Source organism: Trichosurus vulpecula, chromosome 7 (assembly GCF_011100635.1).
Source record: "Trichosurus vulpecula isolate mTriVul1 chromosome 7, mTriVul1.pri, whole genome shotgun sequence".
NCBI classification, from domain to species: Eukaryota; Metazoa; Chordata; class Mammalia; order Diprotodontia; family Phalangeridae; genus Trichosurus; species Trichosurus vulpecula.
This window is the reverse complement of record NC_050579.1, coordinates 171,123,869-171,145,154: the sequence shown is the minus strand read 5'-3', so window position 1 is coordinate 171,145,154 and position 21,286 is coordinate 171,123,869. Positions and strand designations below refer to the sequence as shown.

Here is a 21,286-nt window from a genome sequence, read left to right as displayed (position 1 = left end):
CATATATGTATATATATATATAAATGAATGTGTGTGTGTGTATATATGTATGTGTGTGTGTGTATATATATATATATATATATATATATATATATATATATAGAGAGAGAGAGAGAGAGAGAGAGAGAGAGAGAGAGAGAAGAGAGAGAGAGCAGGCACAGAGTGAGTTGAAGATGAAGGGAAGATATCTAAAAGAAATAAAATCAAATTAAGGGATGAGAGAGGAATATATTGAGAGAGGGAGAAAGGGAGAGATAGAATGGGGTGGATTATCTCACATAAAGGTGGCAAGAGGAAGCAGTTCTGTGGGAGGAGGGGAGAGGGCAGGTGAGGGGGGAATGAGTGAACCTTGCTCTCATCAGATTTGGCCTGAGGAGGGAATACCATACATACTCAATTGGGTATCTTACCCCACAGTAAAGAAGAGGGAAGAAGATAAAAAAGGGGGGGGGATGGAGGGGAGGGCAGATGGGGGTGGAGGTAATCAAAAACAAACACTTTCAAAAGGGGACAGGGTCAAGGGAGAAAATTCAGTAAAGGGGGATAGGTTAGGAAGGAGCAAAACATAGTTAATCTTTCACAACATGAGTATTGTGGAAGGGTTATACATAATGATACACATGTGGCCTATGTTGAATTGCTTGACTTCTTAGGGAGGGTGGGAAGGGAAGAGGGGAGAAAATTTGGAACTCAAAGTTTTAAAAACAGATGTCCAAAAACAAACAAAAAAAAGTTTTTGCATGCAACTAGAAAATAAGATACACAGGCAATGGGGGCGTAGAAATTTATCTTGCCCTACAAGAAAGGAAGGGAAAAGGGAATGGGAGCGGAGTAGGGTGACAGAAGGGAGGGCTGACTGGGGAACAGGGCAACCAGAATATATGCCATCTTGGAATTGGGGGGAGGGTAGAAATAGGGAGAAAATTTGTATTTCAAACTCTTGTGAAAATCAATACTGAAAACTAAATATATCAAATAAATAATTTGAAAAAAAAGAAGAAAAATTACAGAACCATGAATCATATTCTAATATTCCTAAGAAAGTTTTCTATTTGGGAAGAACACATGTTACTGCTATTGCACTGTAGAAAGTAGTCCCTAAGATTGGGCCATTTTATTCATCAGAAGGGGGCAATCTAAGGTTTGCAATGACAAGCTGGTGACATAAAAAAAGTAGAGGAATTTTGGTCTTTGAGAATTTATGATAGAATTTACCAGTTCAAAAAGTACAGAAGAGAAAAAAATAAAACATATAAATTCTCTATTCACTTTTTTAATTTTTAAAAAATATTTTAATAAGCATAATAAAACGAAAGTTTCCTTTTTATTATGCTATGATTTTTTGAAAAATCTAAGGTAAAAATCAGAAGAGATTAAGAGGTGCTTATGCAGGAACCCCAATAATGAACCAAAAACAAGAGAGAAAAAAGATGTGTTGTGTTTAGTTCCTCTTCAATACTCAATGTTTTCGCCACTTGTTCCAAACCTCATTCAATGACAGGAAGAGGGATCAGTCAGTAGCTATTAAAGGAGCATGGCATAAAGTGGGAAAAAAGTACTGTTTCTGGGCCAGGGGGTGGGGGTTGTAGATTGTAGAACAACTTAGAACAACTGAGGAAGGCATGAAGCCTGGGGAGCTGGGCAAAGACGGTAAGAAGTAGCAGTGGACAAGTCTTCCTACTGCTCAGGATCTATTTTTCCTCCTCCTTCCCCTTTTTTCCTTAGTATTTCTACTATCAAAGCAGACTTTTCTTCTAATGGTTATAGATGCCTGGAATATTGAGAAGCGTAACAGTGAGGATGGGAGATAACAATGAGGGGTGGTGAACCTCAAGGTCACATGTGGCCCTCTAGGTCCTCAGATGCAGCCCTTTGACTGAATCCAAACTTCAAAGAACAAATCTTTTTATTAAGGGGATTTGTTCTGTGAAGTTTGGATTCAGTCAAAGGGCTACGCTTGAGGACCTACAACAGGGACGGGGAACCTGCCATCTCAAGGCTACACGTAGCCTTCTAAGTTCTCGGGTGCAGTTTTCAAACATCCTAAACATGCTTACCAGAAATACCCATCCAAACTCTCAAACTAACCTCCAAAGAGACACATACAATCCAGAAGCTTGGAGAAAAGTTAAGTACACATAACATCTTTTTTCTTGCTATATTAAAAAAAAATGTTTTACTTGTTATCTTCCACTTCAATGACCATGTCAACCCACCTACTCAATAAATTTGAGTAGCTCCCTCTTATTTTTGGATTAAATATAAAATCCTCTATTTGGCTCTTAAATCCCCTCATCCCCTTCCTACCTTCCAGTCCTCTTATACTTTATTCCCCTCTATGTACTCTACAATCCAGTGACTCTGGCCTTCTGGCTGTTTCTTGAACAAGATATTCCATTTCCTTATTTCGTGCCTTTCCATCAGCTATCCCCCATACTTAAAATGTTCTCCCTCCTCAGCTCTGCTTCCCAACTTCCCTGGCTTCCTATAGGTCGCCTAAAATCTCACCTTGTCCAAGAAGCATTTCCCAGTCCCTGAATACTAGTGACTTCCCTCTGAGACTGTCTCCAATATACCCCTAGCTTATTTTTACATAGTTGTTGGCATGTTGTCTCCACTGTTAGAAAGTAAGATCACTGAAGTCAGGGACTGGTTTTACCCTCCTTTGAATCCACAGTGCTCAGCACAGTGTCTGACACATAGTAAATATTTAACAAATATATACTGACTGACTGATAATACTTTTTACCAAAAAAAAAAAGGGGGGGGTGGGGTTATAGTCTTGTAGTCTAAGTCACCTAGTTCAACTCCTTCATTTTATAGATGAGAAAACTGAGGACCAGAGACATTAAATGAGCTGTCCAAATGTTACAAAGGAAATAACTGAAAGATTTAGTATTAAACCTCAGGTCTTATGACTCCAACTGTAGTGTTCTTTCTACTAAACCATACTATCTTCCAAGGCAAATACAATGTAAGAGTTTGAACTTGGTACAGAACACATTCTGTTTCTGAGCTGCATTCCCAGTTATTAAGAAAACATCAGCAACTGCAGGCTTGTTTATACTGCTTTCTCATCTCCATAAAATTTTTATGATATGATACTATGCATGCCTCAAGAGGCATGATATTCTTGATGGATACATGAGATAGAAATAAGCAAAGTTTTGTGACAATTTTTATAGCACACCACATCTAAGTTAGTCTCCAAACATACTTTTTGTACAGCTTTATTTTCTGTATATATATATATATATATATATATGTGTGTGTGTGTGTGTGTATATATATATATATGTATACATATATGTATACATACACACATGTATACACACAGAATATACATATGTATACAATATATATGTATACCAACAGAATATATATGCGTATGTGTATTACAGGTGTGTGTGTGTCTATCAACAGAACAAGATGCACTTGAAGGTTCTTTTCATACAATATGTCTTTCCTACGTTTGTCAAAATATTAGAGGATGCTACAAGAGATGGGACAACAGTCATTAATTCTGTTCAACAATCCACTTAGAATTAACATCAAGTGAGAGAAACAATAGGGATGGATATATACATATATATGTATATATGTGTATATATACGTACATACAAAAAGGGAAAAGCATTTGTTAAGCACTTAATACATGTCAAGCACGATAATAAGAGCTAGGAATACAAATAAAAATGGGAGACAGTCTCTTTTTTCAAGAAGCTTATATTGTAACTGGGGGAGACAATGCCTAAAGAAGGGTTCAATTCATGGCAAATGGAAAGGCCTCGGTGTACTCAGGTTCTGGCAAGGAATGGCTAGAAGACAAGGCCCCAAGAAGCTTGGGAAGCAATGGCAGGGCAAATGGTCTCTAACTAAGAGAATAGTAGCTCCAAAGTTTAGAGTAGAGCTGGGCTGTAAGACACCTCTGATAGAGGTGGGGATGAAGATGGAGGTTAGAGGAGAGGACAGTCGTCAGCATCCAGCTAAAAGTGAGAAATGGCAATGAGCAATAGTTGGCTGGTTTGTGGAAGGGGAAAAAATGTGTTATTCCCTGCCCTGACATCCAGGGATGCTGGTCCTGGTGGTAAAGCTGGATTATCTGGGATATCCAACAGTATCGCAGATGATGTCTTACTCCAAGTCCAGAGAGAAAAACAATTCCCTAATAATCATGAGAGTGTTATCTGCAAATCCTCCCATTTGAAGATAATATGATGCTAATTTCATTGAACTCCAGAATACTGCAAAGACCCAATGAAAACTCTATTAGAAAAACATCAGTTTAAGCATCTATACTGGAAAAACAAAGATGAAAAATGCATATTGCCTTAGCCCTTGATTTTTAGAATTAGTTCAATTCACTGAGCTAGTTCAATTAATATGCATATCTTGCATAAGTGCTAAAGATAAACAATGAACTGGACATCAAAAACTAAGCAGTCCATGTCTTATTTAGAAAGCTATCATACTTTCACTCATTTTAAGCTACTTGATGCTTCAGAAATCCATCTCTTGAATACAAATATTCTTCTGCACATTGTCTGGAATATAGTAGGTGCTTAATAAATGTTTATTGATTGATTGATTGGTGATATAAAAATAAATATAAGAAGACTCAAAACTCTAAGTGGTCCAAAGGGCAACAGAAAGATGCATGTTTGGTATAAAAAGTTATGGAATATTACCAAGGAAGATTTGCATGTAAGAAATAGTATAAAGCTACTACTGAGAACATTTGGGACTAGAAAAAAATGATATGGCTTAGATATACTAGGTATATGATGCTATTCAGAGCTGAGAATAGGATGAAAAAATGAAAGGGGCTTTAAGCACATACAGCTCAAAATGTCTAAAGCAGGGGTTCTTAATCTTTTTGTATTATGGACCCTTTTGGCAGTCTGGTGAAGTCTGTGGATGACCCCCTTCTCAGAATATTACTTAACTCAACTGAAGGAAATGCTAAATTTCAGTTGGAGATTAGTGAAAATAAAGATGTAATCATTTTTTTCAAATTCAAGTTCAAAGATTTCCTGAAATCTATCCACAGATCACTTGGGTGTCCATGGAGCTTGGGACAAGAATCCTTGGTTTGAAGTCAATTTAGGCTAAAAAGCAGCACTACATACTGGAGGATATGACACTGGACTTGACTCAGGAAGGCTAAATTAAATAAACGCCTTGAAAAAATTGTGTTCCAAATAGCAGATGTGGTCATTACAGGAGCTCAGCAAAGACTTAAGGTCTGATGTACCAACACAACAACACTTTCTCCTAGATTTGTCATGGTCATTTTGCTACCAGATTCTTGGTTTGGAGGGAGAAGTCTTTAAGAAGGGAGATGGTGTTAGTAAATGCCTCATATGAAGAAGTCATTAAATGTCAAGATTACTAATTTATGTGAATGTTCACTTCTCCTACAGTATTGCCTTAAAACTAAAGAAACCCTAAAACAAACTCATTTAAGAATAACATGGCATATTTCCATTTCATTCATATATATATATATATATATAGTGCATATATATATAGTACATATACGTATATATATGTATATGTATAGATATAGTGCTAGACATTGTATATATTTTCCTTTGATCTGAAAGTAAAACTACAATCAACTTGGTTTGGGTTATTTTACTTATATTGTTGAATGAAGTTTTACCTTACTTCAGCTGGTGGATTTGGGGAATAAGGATTTGCAGAACAAGCCAGAATTCTAATGACTGCCCCAGGATGATAAGTCTCCAGAACATGAACAGCTGTAGGATATACTGGTTCTTCAAAAGCAAGTTCTACATAGTCCTGGCTCTGAAAGTTTTGTGGAGTTCTCCTGAATGGCAAAGAAGCACTGGGACACTGATTCCACCATGTTCCGTAAGTCCGAAATACAGCAGCCTGAGTAAAGTCCCCGGAACTTGGGTATACATTTGGTATGCCTGCCAAATTCCACATGGTGTATGACATACTGTTTTCACTGCCATAATGGGAACTGAAATCCAATACTTCTTTGGCATACTGGACTACTTCTGAATTAATAGGTAAAGTTCGGCTGTTTGATTCAATAGTTCTACGGCTGTTCATCATTTCTCCTCTTGTAGCTGTCCTGGCTCGACGCCGAAGGCATATATAATAAAACATAGTCAGAACTGTTAACATGGGAAACACTGGTGACATCTAGATATGAATTATGATGCTTCTAAAGGTCAGGTGTCCTCAGTAAGGTGTTTTAACTCTTTGAAGGATCTTCTGAAAAAGAGAAGTGCTAAATAAAGTAGAATGATTTAAACAGGTCAGAAAAACACATTCTAAAATTAAACAAATGGGCTTTTCTTCAATCTAAGCTGTCAGAAAAACCCCAAAATTTTCAAATGATACACAGAGACTAAAGATTTGATATCTGATGGAATAAATATATTTAATAAATCTACTAGCATTAAATGGAATTTTAATTTCATTCATGTTTTTCTAGTCTGCACAGAAGCTATATCTTAGAAATACATAGATAATATAAGTAGATAGAAGTATGTTAATAATGAGAAATCTTTTTTCTTTATGTGTTATCTCAATAAGCATATTTCAAGAAACATTGTCTTGGAATTTACTACTTAGTTAGAATATGTAATAGTGTATGTTACATAAGTATTTGATCTAAAACAAATTTGATCTAAAAAGCTGTCTTTAGTATTGAAACAATTTCAAATTTTAGCAATCTCTATCACTAACTACTATTCTCTTCCAAACATATAAGGCAGAGATTTTACATTAAAGGAATATAGCTTTTTGAAGTTGATATTTCATCAAGACCTAATAAATTAACTACCTTATAAATTACAGATTATTAGAAAATTTTAACTTATAATTCTTAGCATTATTTGTTATAGCACTTTATGCTAGGCTGCCAGTTTGTCTAGAAATCACTCACCCCACATGTGAAAATCACAGGATACCCAAAAGAAACTTAGAAGTTGGCACTCATCCATAGGTCCAGAATAGAGGAATATTCTAAGTTCTACGCAGATTTCATATGTAGAAGCTAAAATAATAATTTTCATCTGAAAGACATAAGTTTGAGATTTGTTAATAATAAATAATAGGTATTTTCTACTTCCAACTTATAAAACCAAATCACCTAAGAATTATTAGATTGGTAAATGAACTTCACATGTCCTTATTTCACAACTATTAATTATATTTTCAGTCACAGATTATCTAAACTCTTCACTAAATGTTCACCTTACTATTTATATATATAGTTGAAATAATGATTGTGTACAGTTATGAGATAATATTTAAAGATGCCTACGTGATCAATAAAATTAAGCTGACCTGATTTTCACAAGTAAAGTCTTGACCACTGTTGAATTTAAATTAAGGACAATGTGTGATGTTGGTGTTTCTGATTCGATCAAGTAACTGTTATCTCTGCTCCAAGTATGGGTTGGTTCACTGTAGTGGGTATTTTAGTAATCTGAAACAAAAAAAAATTGACAAAATTTATTTTAAAAAACAAAGTGCAAGTCGGCCACTCTCCTGAAAGAGGGGGTTTGAGGAATACCTCTCCATACTTCCATGTGTCAGAGATAACAAAGTATTGCTAGACAAATAAAATAAAGCAAAACATAAAAAAGAACTTCAGTATGAAAATAGAAGGAGAAAAATGTATCTGGAGAAGCAAAAGCTATTTCAGATCTATGTTAGGAGGCTGAGGAATGGTGGAATGCAATATGAAATAGAAGGTGGTATCAGAAAGACCTCAAAACACTTGGAGATCAGAAACAAATTTAAGACTTTTCCAGAAGAAAAGGAAGTTGTATTTTGCAAAAAAAGAATGAAATGAATGCCCTTCAAGGAATGAAAAATTAAATGCCCAGGTGCCATCAAATGAAAGATAATCCAGTAAGAGTTGGGGGGAAAAGAAGAGAATAATAGTTGGTTATTTCCTTATAGAAAGGTACAACTATGTGTTCACCTGTTAACAGAGAGGTTTGCTATCTTCCCAGAGCATATAACCAAGATGGAACAGAAAGCCTCTCAAGATTTGTCAAAGTGAGTGACTACTATCCACTTCTGGTAATTTACATGGGTATAAATGATACTGCCAGAAGAAACCAGGAAAGCACTGCCAAAGATTATGAAAGTCTTGGCGGGAAACTTCACCTTAGAGGTACAAGTAGTGCTTTAATTATGCATCAAAGGCAAAGGATATAGGAGAGAAAAACAGAGTGGGAAGTGAACAACTATTTAATAGGATGTTTTTCTAAAAAGTTAAGCCATAGCTTCAACATAGGAATGAAAAGCCCCCCGGCTAGGAATGAAGTATACCTAACAAGGGCTAGCGAGAACTGTCTAGAGTCTCGGAAATCTAATTAAGACAGCTTTAAACTGAAAAAGAAGGGGCAGAGAGAAATGTGCCAATGTATATCCACCAAGGAGAGACTACAATAGAGTGTTAACTACCATGCAGCAAGTATGGCACCTGAAACACACAGAAGCTCACAGAAGACAAAATGCATGAACAGAGCCAGTAATAAAACCCATGGGTTCAGCTCTCTATATACACAAATGCAGAAAGTATGGCTTAACAGGCATGATGAATTAGAAATCCTAACACGAGAAGGGAAATTTATAATAACAATCACAATAACAACAATAGCATTTATATAGTACCTACTATGTGCCAAGCACTGTGCTAAGTGCTCTACAAGTATTATCTCATTTGATCCTCACAACAACCCTGTAAGACGGATTTGAGGAAGCTGAGGCATCAGAAGTTAAGATTTACCCAAGGTCACAGAGCTAGAATCAGAGATCACATGTGAACTCAGGTCTTCCTGGCTCCAAGCCCCACTCTCTATCCACTACCCCACCTAAATTTGACCTCTTAGATATCAATGAGGCTTAGTGGGGCCTATGACTGGATTATAAAACGGAACAGCACACATTATCAAAAAACAAAACAAACAGAGTAAGTAAAATGAGGGCAGAGTAGCTTTGAATATTAAAAAGATCTTGATATGCCCACACAAGGAAATCTAGGAACTGGTGGGGAAAAGCATAGTGGAGAAGTTAGATGAAGAACAACAGGGGCGAAAACAAAAGTGATGCTATCACCTGAGTATACCAAACACCTCCTTGAAAGATAAAGATAGGTAATATCCCATGGCCTAAAATTCAATTAGCCCAGGAAAAACAGAAATATATCAGAAAAAATACTGTGGTATTTTTTTTTTCTTTTTACACTCAAGGGTAAAATTCTAAAGACACAAATTCTAAAGACAAAAAGACACAGAAAAAAATTTAATTAAGGGAGAAAAAAAAGGAAGTTGTCCAAAAAGGTCAAGGAGGATGCTTAAGGAACTTATCAACCAATTCAGATTTTCAAAGATGAACACTGAAGGAAGAGTAAGTAGCTAGATGGATGTCTAGCAGAAATGAACTATAAATCCTCAAAGTGAAGTGAAGCTAACAGTACAGGAGATAACTGAGGGAAAGATCTGGAGGAGGATAGAACAGGATAGCAAGAAATTGTTCTACTGATGAAGCAACAACATATTCTAGTTGTAATAATAGCTGTAATAATAATAATGATAATGGCTAACATATATATGTTAATAGTCAATAGAACTTAATATATGTGCTTAGGCGCTGTGCTAAGCATTTTTAAATTATTTCATTTGATCTTCACAACAATCTTGTGAGGCAGGTGCTATTACTATCCTCATTTTACAGAGGAAGAAACTGAGGCAAACATAGGTTAAGTGACTTACTCAGGGTTACACAGCTATCAGGTGTCTGAATTAGGATTTGAACACAGATTTTCCTGACTCTAGGCCCAATACTATCCACCGCACCACCCAGCTGCCCAGGCTTTTCTCCAGTATGAATACTCTCATGTCTACAAAGATCTACCTGAAGACCTTCCCATAATGATTACATTAATAAGATTTCTTCCCAGTAGAAATTCTCTAATATAGAGTAAGAGATAAGTGGGTGAAGGCTGTACATGTCCGTTACATTTATATGGCATTTTTCCAGTACTGCTCTTCTGATAACTAAAAAGATCTGGGCTCAAGCAAGGGACTACTTTGAAAACCTTTCACTTAAGTGTGCTTTCTGTGATGCTGAATAAGATTATAACAGACGTTAACTTAGACTTTATTGTAAATTAAACAAGGCACCCAAACAAACAAATAAATAAAATATTCAAGCCTAGTTTCAAGCATCGTTCGTTGGCTCTAGGCACTCTATAAAACTAACAGTAGCAAAAGAAACTTCCACTTATATAGTACTTTCCTCAGGATAACTCTCTGAAGTAGACAGTATAAGTATTGTTCCATTTCACAAATAAGGTAACTGAGGCTCACAGAGATGAAGCACCTTGGTAAATGTAAGCCAAAAAATTATGGAGACATAGAGAATTGATTAAGAGTGAAAAGGCACAAAAAAGAGGAAATAAAGTAGCCACCAGTTTACTCAAAAAAGAAGAGGAAAAAAGGAGGCAGAACACAGCCTTGGAGGAACAGATGGGTAGAATTTTATTTCTATAACATGTCTTCTTATCCCCTCTGCTCTTCTCACAACCACCACACTGGTTCAGGACCTCATCTCTTACCTAGACTACAATTACAGTCTCTTTAGTTGTTTTTCATGCTTTGGGCCTCTACCATCTGAACTCCACGTTTCATACAGTTATCAAAACACAGGTCTAACCCCTATTCAAAATTTTTCAGTTGTTTCCTGCCACCTATAGGATAAAACATAAAGTCATTAGCTTAGTATTCAGGAATCTTTAAAATCTGGCTCCAATCTACCTTTCTAGACGTAAAATATTTCACATTGTCCTCCTTCACAGTGTCTATAGTCTCTGGCCTAACTCAACTAGGAGCTGTTTCCAGAAATGAACATTACCATCTTCCATCTCTGTGCCTTCACCCATGCCATTTCCTATGAATGGAAGGTATTCCATCCTCATTTCCTGTCAGAATACTTATCTTCGGGGGCAGCTAGGTGGCGCAGTGAGTAGAACACCAGCCCTGGAGTCAGGAGAACCTGAGTTCAAATCCGGCCTCAGAGACTTGACACGTACTAGCTGTGTGACCTTGGGCAAGTCACTTAACCCCAACTGACCTGTCAAAAAAACCTAAAAAAAACCAGAATTCTTATCTTCTTTCAAGGCTTGGCTCAACTGTCACCTATTCTTTGATGCCTTCCCTACCGTCTCACCTGCTAGTGGTCTCTCACTGTTCAAATTATCTCTTCTTATACTTACCTGTGTACATGTTACATTCCCATGTAATTGTCTGACCACTGCTCAGTCTTCTTTGCAGGATCATCATACAAATGCTGCCCTCTAACTGCAGGTGTGCCACAAGCTTTTACCCACAGTCCTCTTTTCTTTTCCCTTTTCTCCTCTTCTCTCTCGTACCAGTTTGCATAGGTTATTATTGCGTTACTGTTACTATTTTGCCAATGACTCCCAGATCTACATGTCCATTCCTAGTTTCTTTCCTGAGCTCCAGATCTGCATTACCAACTGGCTATTGGCCACTTCCAATATCAAGTCCTACAGGCATCTCAAAATCAACATATTCAAAAGAGAACTCATTATCTTTTCCCCAAAATAAACTCTTTTTCCATATCGCTTTAAGTTGAAGGAATCACCACGCTTCCAGTCACCCAGGTTCACAAACACAGGGTTATCCTTGCCTGCTCAGGCTCACTCACCCCACGTGTCTATGCCAAATACTTCCTTTTCTATCTCCACAACATCTCTAGCGCACATCTATGCCCTTTATTCTACTGGCACATTAACCAACCTAGTTCAAGTCATCCTGATCACCTTTTGCCTGAAATAGTATGAGACCTCTTAATTAGTTGCCCTGCATCAAATCTTTCCTTCCTCCAATCCTTTCTCCACACAACTACCTCAGCAATTTTCTTAAAAAGTCAATCTGACTATGTCACTCCTCAACTCAATAAACATCACTATTCCCTATTACCTAGATGATAAAACATACACTGGTTGACATTTAAAGCCCTTCACAACCTGGCCCCACCCTGTATTAATCACTATAATACATTGCTTATTTTCATGCATGTTGTGGTCTTTATTTAACCTTCTTGTTGTTCCTCATATGTGGCACTATTCCTCTCTTCTTTCCTTGTGTATTGACTGTCTTTCCCTCGCTGGAATGCACACCTTCTTCACCTCTGCCTCCTAAAACCCTACTTTCCTTCAAGGTTCAACTCAAGTATAACATTTTACATGCCTTCCCTGACCCACCCCCACTACCTCTAGCTATCTATTTTGAATGTATCTGTGTGTGTGTGTGTGTGTGTGTGTGTGTGTGTGTGTGTAGGTATGTGTGTGTATGTGTACGTATAGCTAGACTGTAAATTCCTTAAGGGTAGGCAGGGCCTGTTTCACTTTTGTCTATGTATCCAAAGAGTCTACCACAATCCCTGGTACCTAGCAGATGCTTAATAAATGTTTGCTGACTGAGGGCAAAAACTGTTATATTTTATATCCCTAGAACCTACCATAGTACCTTGCATGTAACAAATGTTGAATTAAATCAAATCACTGATGTATACCTCTAAACTGTTCATATATTTCTGGGCTTTTCCTTAGGCATAGGAATGTTTTGTGATGGCCAGCTTATACATACTAATTGGTAAAATGTAATCTGCAAAGGATGTGGTAGTTTCAATAGGAATGTGGGAATCAGGAGAGCATCCACCAACAAAGTTGCTTATTTATCTAAGGGCATATAGACAAGTAGTAATTTGCACCCTGACTTTTGTGAGAAGAGTGACTGCAAAATATCACTTTGACACTTTCTAGAGCATTTTCTTCATGTTCTTTAAAAAAAGATTTTTATAGTCTTTTTAAAATGTGTGCCCAAACTTCCCCTTCAAGGTACTTTTATTACAGTAATATGACTTTGTCCAATTACTATGGTAATCTAAGTTCACAATATATGGAAAAGGTTATTATTGTTTTTACACCCACTTAAGAACGACTATGGAAATATTTATTTTGTCTGGTTATACAGCAAGCTGGAATTAGAACTCAGGTGGCCTTTGTTACATCATCTGCTTAGATCATCATGACAAATGCTCTAAAATAAATTGAAGTTTTAAACTAGCAGCCAATGAGTACAAAAATAAAATCATTTTAACTTGCACCACGAGACTTCTACTCTCCTTGGAAAGCAATTTGATCTATACTACATGATTCTATTATAATACAACTTTATTTTCAACTGCATCGTTCATATTCTAAACTTTACAAAGTTAAATAATACAATTACAGAGAAAGTAATAGCAGTGGAAAAGAGAAATTAAGAGGTATAGACAAGGGAGAACATATGTTTTCTACTGAGATTTGAAGTGAGATGGAAAGTCGATGAGGCGGAGAGAAGCAGGATGGCAGGAACTACAGAGGAGTTCTGTGTGTACAGTGGTAACCAGTTTGAAGGAAAAAGAGTTTGTATTAGACAAGTAAAAGGAAGGATTAAAAAATGAACTGGGGCCGCGGTAAGGTAAAGATTAGGTTTAAATAGTATCCTGAAATAAATAAGATTTTTAGAATGGGGAAAGAAATTCTTACTGGTATAAGAGAATAGAAGAAGAGAAGGTGAGAATGGAAAATAAAGCACAAGAATATTTTGAAGGCCAGTGGCTATACTATTTCTGAAATAGTACATGAGAAAAAAAAGTCCACATGACAATTAAGTAATGAGGAAAGGATGGTATAAAAGGGCATTTCAATAGCATTTTTAAAAATCTAGATGTAAAAAAAAATTTAACAGCATTTTAGGAATACATATATATATGGGTATATATATCATATAAATCAGCAAAAGTAATATCTGTAATTCTGAATATTACACAAGTGTTCAGGATTATATCACACTGAGAAGACATTTCTGGCTTAATCAAAAACAATATAATGGGGAAGAGAAGAAAATAGAACATAAGACTCAAGAAAGGGGCTGAAATTAGGTAAGCATATTGATCTACTTTCCTAGAAAAAGCAATTCAGTTCTATATATCTGAGGGAAGACAGACAACATAAATGGCTTAAGAAAAAAAAATTTAAGTATTAAGTTTAAATTTGAAATTATACTAAAATTGTACATACACTTTGACTCAGTAATGCCGCTAATAGATATTTACCTCTAAGGAGGTCAAAGACTGAAGAAAATATCACTTATATACAAAAATATTTATGAGCAACATTTTTTGTAGTAAGAATTGGAAACAAAATGGGTATGCATCAATTGGGAAATGGCTGAAAAACTGTGGTAAAATAAATGTAAAGGGCTATAACTGAGCTGTAAGAATTGATGGCTACAAAGAACTCAAAGAAACTTGAGAAGCCTTGTATGAGCTGTGCATGATAAAATAAGTAGAATCAGGAAAACAATTTACACACTGATAACAATAATACAAAGGAAAACAACAGTGAAAGACTTCAGAACGCTGATAATTCAGTGCATAATCTTGACCTCCAATGAAATGATGGCAAAGTATGACTCTTGCTTTTCAGCAGAGAGGTGGTAGACTAGAAGGAGGTACACACTTTCAGACATGGCCAATGTTTTGATCTGTTTTGCTAAACATCATTTACTTGGGCTCTATTGGGAAAAAGGGAGTCATTGGAGATGACAATGAGGAAGGAAGGAAGGAAGGAGGGAGGGAGGAAGGCAGAGAGGGAAGGAGGGAGGAGAGGGAGTAAGAGAGAGGGAAGAGAGAGAGAAAGACCAATAAAATTTGCTTTAGTTTTTAAAAGGTAAGTTTAAATGACATTAAAGAATAAAGGTAGAAAACTGACCAAGAAAAAGCATACTGCGACCAAAAAATCATGGAAAGAACTTTCTACAAGAACTTGAAGGATTCCATAAATTGGTATGACGGGGGGAGAGGGGGGCTAACAAAAAACCGCAACACAATGGGCAAGAATCAGACATATGAATAGCTATGAAGATATCCAGAAGGAGGATGGCATGATACATATTGAAAATTCACTGGATCAAGGAGAATGAGGGAAAAAGAAATACTTCTATTAGTATAAAAGGAGGCCTGAATATATAAAAGATTTTTCTGTACTATTGCCACAAAGAAACTCTGATGGAAATTAAAGGAAGATTCATGAAAGAGGTGATTGGAGACATAAAAGGAAGCTATTTCCTAGAATACTGATTTTTTTTTTACATTCAAAGTTTTAAAATACAAGTCCATGTAAGAGTCCCATTACTGACTTATAGACAACTAGAAAAAGTATTAAAGGGAAAGGAATTTATTAATGGAGGAGATAACACAACAGCAAGAGTACAGGGACAAGCCAAAATCATCTTTTAACATTAAACATCCAATCACCCATCACTGACTTTCTACTAAATATCTTATGGATGTGTCATCAACATCTCACACTCAGCATGTCCAAAACAGAATTCACTGCTTACCCCACCCCCACCCCCACCCCCCAACCCATTCTACCTACTAACTTTCCTATTTCTGGTAGGGATATCACCATTCTCAAAATCATCCTTCTTCCTTGTCCCCCATTCCCTATATCTAATTAGTTGACAAGTCTTCTGGATTGTACTTGATATCTCTTATATGCTCTCCTCTTCAGCCACAGGGCCACTACCTTATTTCAAATATTCGTCAACTCACGTCCGCACGGCTATAATAGCTTCCTAATTGGTCTTCTAGTTTTAAGTCTCTCCCCTCTCCAATCTATCTTCCACATAGCTTCCAAGGTACAAGTCTGATCATGCCACTATGTTGCTCTAAAACCTTCTGTGGCTCCCTATTGACAGTAAAAACCCCTTAGCTTAACATTTAAGGCCCTCTACAATCTGGTTCCCATCTACCCACCTGACTTTATTTTACAAAACTCTTCTTCATAACTGTACGTTATATAAAACCGGATTACTAACAATTCCCTGAACTTCTATTCTCTTTCTCACACACCTATGCATTTGCACAAGCTGTTCCCTATGCTCATCTATACTTTTTAGTATCATCGTTTTCCTTCAAAGCTCAACTAGAAACTACCTGTTCTATGAAGACTTTTCTAGACTACCCCAATTATTAGTGCTCTCTCATTCCTCAATTTTCCTTGTACTATGCCTATCTGCACACATTATATCCACACAGTGGAATATAAACTCTGTAAGTACAAGCACTGTAATTAATAATATTTATTGAACTTTTTGAAAAATTACTTGTATTTCCATGGGAAAGTTTGTGGGAAGAGCAAGAGAAGAAAGAAGGATAAGAAAAAAATCTTACAGATGACCTGGAGGAATTTTGGATAATGAAGTAGGCCAGAAGTTAAACTTGGGGAGGAGAAATTAAGTAAAATATAAAGGAAATACAGGACCAGGTCTTGGTCCAAATTCTAATTCTAGGATGTAAAAGAAGCAGAATCAAGGACAATTAGAGGATACCAAGAGGTATACTCAAGAAGGATACAGATTAAGTAGCTAACAAGAAAAGGCAAGGTAAGTTAGATAATACAAGTGAAACAATTAGAAGGCTAAGCAAATTGATGAGTGGAAAAGGACAATTGGACAATTACAGTTTCAAAAACAACTTAGTGAGAGCAGCAAAGAAATCAGAGTAGGACGAAGCAGTAGCTCTCCCCCACAACTACTCCAACAAAGATCTAGAAACAGCACCAGACCAAGGGCTCATAGGAAATCCAAGGAGAAACCACAGTGAACCACTTTTTCAGCTCAAGTCAGAAGAGGGAGATGGCCGAAGACTATACCAGAACAAGGAGCAGTTATGGATCCAGCAGGGACTGGGCCTGACACTGTCTATACAGGGAGCAAAACAGGAGCTAGCTGGCAACTATGTTGTTCTGATACCAGAGCTGAGACAGACCAGGAGTTAAGTATGGGGCTGACATGCACTTGCAGTACGGAGAAAGAGGGGGTTGGATTGTGGATACAACTCAGACTTTTCCTGAAGCTGTGTACTGGGCAAAAATCTGAAACAGAAAAAAGCAGCAACTATGTGGTACTAGCACTCAGTACTCAGAGAAAGCAACAAATGGATCCCAGAATATCCAAAACAGAACCAAATAAGGCCACAATATACCCTCAGTATAGAGAGCCTGGCCCTATACAAAGTCTCAATTCATGAAGTAAGGCTTGAAGGATTAACAAGCTACAACAATAAAAGACAATAAAAGTAGTAAAGAGTTATTATGGAAAAAGAGACACCCAAAGCACAAACCCAGAAGAAACAATAACTACAACATATATGCAAGCAACATTATTCCATTTCCTTCTCTTTTCTGGTGGGTACAGAATCATCTCGCATTATTTTGAATTTCTTTCTCTTTTTATTTCAATCTTTCTCCTAATGGTTTGCAGAATTTGTTGTTTCTAAATTGAACTGTTAAATTTAACCATTATGTATGTTGCTGCTTGCAGCCTTTTTTTTTTTCTTTTCTGGAGTTTTTTCATTCTTTAATTGGTATTTCATTTTCTGTGTTTTTAAGTTCTTGGTAGTTCTCTTCTATTATTTCCTGCATTGTGATGTTAAGGTTTTTTTGTCCTGTCACGTACTTCTGAGAGATCTATGATCTTGAGATTGTCTCTATGTATCTTATGTTTAAGATCAGTATATTTTGCTTGCATACTAAGTAGTAATGTTACAGTTTTTCACTTATTTTCTTCTAGATTGTCCTTTACTTCTATTTGCTTTCACATTCCATGTTCTGTTTTTCTGTTTCTTTGATGAGACTTGCCATTGAAGATTCCAATTTGTCTTTTCTGCCTATTATTTGTGCTTGGCAGGCCACACATTTGTTCTCATAATTCTCACTTCTCTTTCAAATTGCTTAGGGGTTAGAGAACATGTCTCATGTTCTCTTCACCTTCCACAGGGTCCTTTGTCTCGAGTGTTGGATCATTTTTTTGTTTCGCAGTATTTATGCATATATTCCTAATCTCATTTACTAGATCTGAATGCCATACAGCCAGGTTGTTAATGTTTTTTAAAAACTGGAAAACTTACAAATAAACAAACCTAAAATGAGTACAAAAGAGGCAATATTAAAGATTAGAGAGGAAGAAATAAATTGGAAATGAAAAATTGAAATTATAAATAAAACTAAAATTTAGTTCTTTGAAAAGACCAATAAAATTGATAAACTCTTAGCTAATCTGGTTGAAGAGAACAGAAAATCAAATCAATAAAATAACAAATGAACAAGATGAAATCACAGCAAAACCAGAAGAAATAAAAAGAATAATCAGAACATATTATACACAGTTATAGTCTAACAAAACTGAAAAAACTTCAAAAAAAATAGAGGAATACTCAAAAATTAAAATACCTATACTATCAGAAGACTGATTAGAAATCTTAAAAAAAAAAAAACAAAAACCTCCTGGTCCTCCTGTATTCCCCTAAGAATTCTATCATTTTTTTAAAAGAAGAGTTAGTATTCACACTTCAAAAATTATTCTTAAAAACTGCAAAAAAAAAGAACCCTATCAGGATCTTTTTATGAGATAAATAATGTCATAATCCTTAAACCAGGGACAGATAAAACATGGAAAGAAAATTATCAGTCAATATTATTAATGAATATTAACTCAAAATTTTAAACAAAATACCATCCAACAGCCTACAGCAATTTATCCAAGAGGCTACTGATTATGATCATGTGGGATTTATATCAGGGATGCAAGAATGGTTCACCATTAGGAAAACAATCCAAAACAATCTACATAGCTAAAAACCAAAATAGCCAAAACAGCATGATCATCTCAATAGATGCAGAAAAAGTTTTTGACAAAGTGCAACACTCCTTTCTGTTAAAAGACCTACAAAGTATAGGCACAGAGGGACTTTCACATACATATATATATATATATATATATACACATACGTATGCACATATGCACATATATATATATATATATATATATGTTATCTATCTAAAATTAAAGCAAGCATCCTATGCAATGGGTATATACTAGAACCTTTCCCAACAACACTCACCCCACTATCATTTGATATAGCTAGCAATATCAATAAGGCAAGGAAAGAAATTAAAGGAATAAAGATATGTAAGGAAAAAATAAAATTTATCTCTGTTAGCCAATGATATAAGGGGTTTTCTTAGAAAATCCTAGGAAATCTGTAGGAACAAAGGGAGAAAAGCACTTCCAGACCTCAAATTATGTTAAAAAGCAGCAGTAGTCAAAACTCTCTGGCATTGGTTAAAAAACAGAGAAACAGATCAATGGAATAGATTTGACAGGAGAAGAGCAGAAATAATAGAACTCAATAACCCAGTGTTTGATAAAGTTTAAAATATAATCCACCTAGGAAAAAACTAATTTCATAAAAACTTCTGAGAAAACTAAAAAGTAGTCTTGCAGAAATTAAGCTTAGACCCATATTCCACAATACATTCTAAATCAATACACAGCCTTAACATTAAAGATCACATTATAAAAAAATTAGAAGGAAAACAGACAATAAATCTCTCACAGCTAGAGGTAGATGTATTCCTAACCAAACAAGAGATAAAGGCGATTACAAAAGATAAAATAGATAACTTTGATTACTTAACATTGAAAGCTTCTAACAGACAAAATTAATGTACCAAGCATAAAAAGGAAAGTGATCAAATGGGCGGAAAAAATCTTTGTATCAAATGTTTCTGATAAAGGTTTCATATCCAAGAAATATAAACAACAAATACATGTACATGTGTGCATATATACAAATATACATATTACCTATATGTATATAAACATATAAAACTAATATCCACTCCCCAATAAATGGTCAAAGTATATGAACAGGTAGTTCTCAAAAGAAATGCAAAGAATGGAAACACTATTTGGTAATACTATCAAAGATGGCAGAGTAGAAGCAGGGACCTGCTTGAGCTCTCCCCCCAAACCCCTCAAACTATCAGTAAAAATGACTCTAAACAAAGTCTAGAGCAGCAGAAGCCACAAAATGACAGAGTGAAACAGATTCCCAGGCCCAGACAATCTGGAAGGCCTACAGGAAGGGTCTACTGCACAAGGCTCAGAGCTGAGCACAGCCCAGCGTGGACCACGCTAGCACAGACAGACATGGAGGAGGCTTCAGGGGACTTAATAACTGGCAGCTGTGGTGGTTTCCAGACTTCTCAGCCCACAAACACCAAAGCGTCAAAGGACAGTGGGAAAGGTCTCTCACCTTGGTGAGAGGGGAGTGTGATCCAGTCCCAGGGCAGCGGCAGCCACTGCCTCAGCTGTGGCTGCTTCTGGAACTCTCAGCCTACAGATGGTAGGGGAATGGAGCAGCTGATCTGGGTCGCAGTTCTGGGTGGAGGTCCTGTGGCTAGGAGGAGTGCTGACGTGGTAGAGCTTGTGGTGGCTGTGAAGAGGGAATCCTCCTCACAGTTCCAAGGCACAAAAGAGTGCTTGTGGTTGCTCACAGACCAGGAGAGGAGTAAATACTTCTTCTTTGATCATACTACCTTGGAAGAACTGTAAATTCACAGGTCCCTAGAAATATCCCTGAAAACAGCTGCGCAAAACCCCTGAAGCTTGGGCCAGTACACTCTCCACTGAACAAAGAGCTCAAAAGTCAAGTAATTGGCTGGGAAAATGAGCAAAGAGGGGGTGAAATCAAACTATAGAAGCTTACTTTCTTAGCGAAAAGGCATTTTTCTTACTTCTTGGTGACAAGAAAGATCAAAGCATACACAGAGGAAGACAGCAAAGTCAAAGCTCCTATATCCAAAGCCTCCAAGAAAAATATGATTTGGTCTCAGGCCGTGGAAGAGCTCAAAGAGGATTTTGAAAATCAAGTCAGAGAAGTAGAGGGAAAATTAGGAAGAAAAATGGGAATGATACAAGAAAATTATGAAAAACAAGTCAACAGCTTGCTAAAGGAGACCCCCAAAAATGCTGAAGAAAATAACACCTTTAAAACTAGGCTAACCCAAATAGCAAAAGAGGTCCAAAAAACCAATGAGGAGGAAAATGCCTTAAAAAGCAGAACTGGCCAAATGGAAAAGGAGGTCCAAAAGCTCACTGAAGAAAATTAATTCCTCAAAAACTAGAATGGAGCAAACAGAAGCTAAGGACTTTATGAGAAATCAAGAAATTATAAAAACAAAACCAAAAGAATGAAAAAATAGAAGACAATGTGAAATATCTCACTGAAAAAAAAAACTTACCTGAAAAACAGGTCCAGGAGAGATAAGTTAAAAATTATTAGAGCACCTGAAAACCAGGATCAA

At 36.3% G+C, this 21,286-nt stretch overlaps 1 protein-coding gene across 2 annotated transcripts in view; it reads right to left on the bottom strand.

The window, feature by feature from the left end:
* The window catches only part of FBXL4 (F-box and leucine rich repeat protein 4), a 146,172-nt gene that overhangs the window by 110,144 nt on the left and 14,742 nt on the right, over positions 1-21,286 (bottom strand). The window contains exons 2-4 of one of the 2 annotated variants that reach the window (XM_036769162.1): positions 7,330-7,471; positions 6,926-7,055; positions 5,666-6,249 (exon numbers count right to left, since the gene is read on the bottom strand). In XM_036769162.1, coding sequence (XP_036625057.1) covers positions 5,666-6,177 — 512 coding nt within the window. In that variant the 5' untranslated portion in view covers positions 6,178-6,249; positions 6,926-7,055; positions 7,330-7,471. The remainder of the gene's footprint in view (positions 1-5,665; positions 6,250-6,925; positions 7,056-7,329; positions 7,472-21,286) is intronic. The other variant, XM_036769163.1, reaches the window with a different exon arrangement.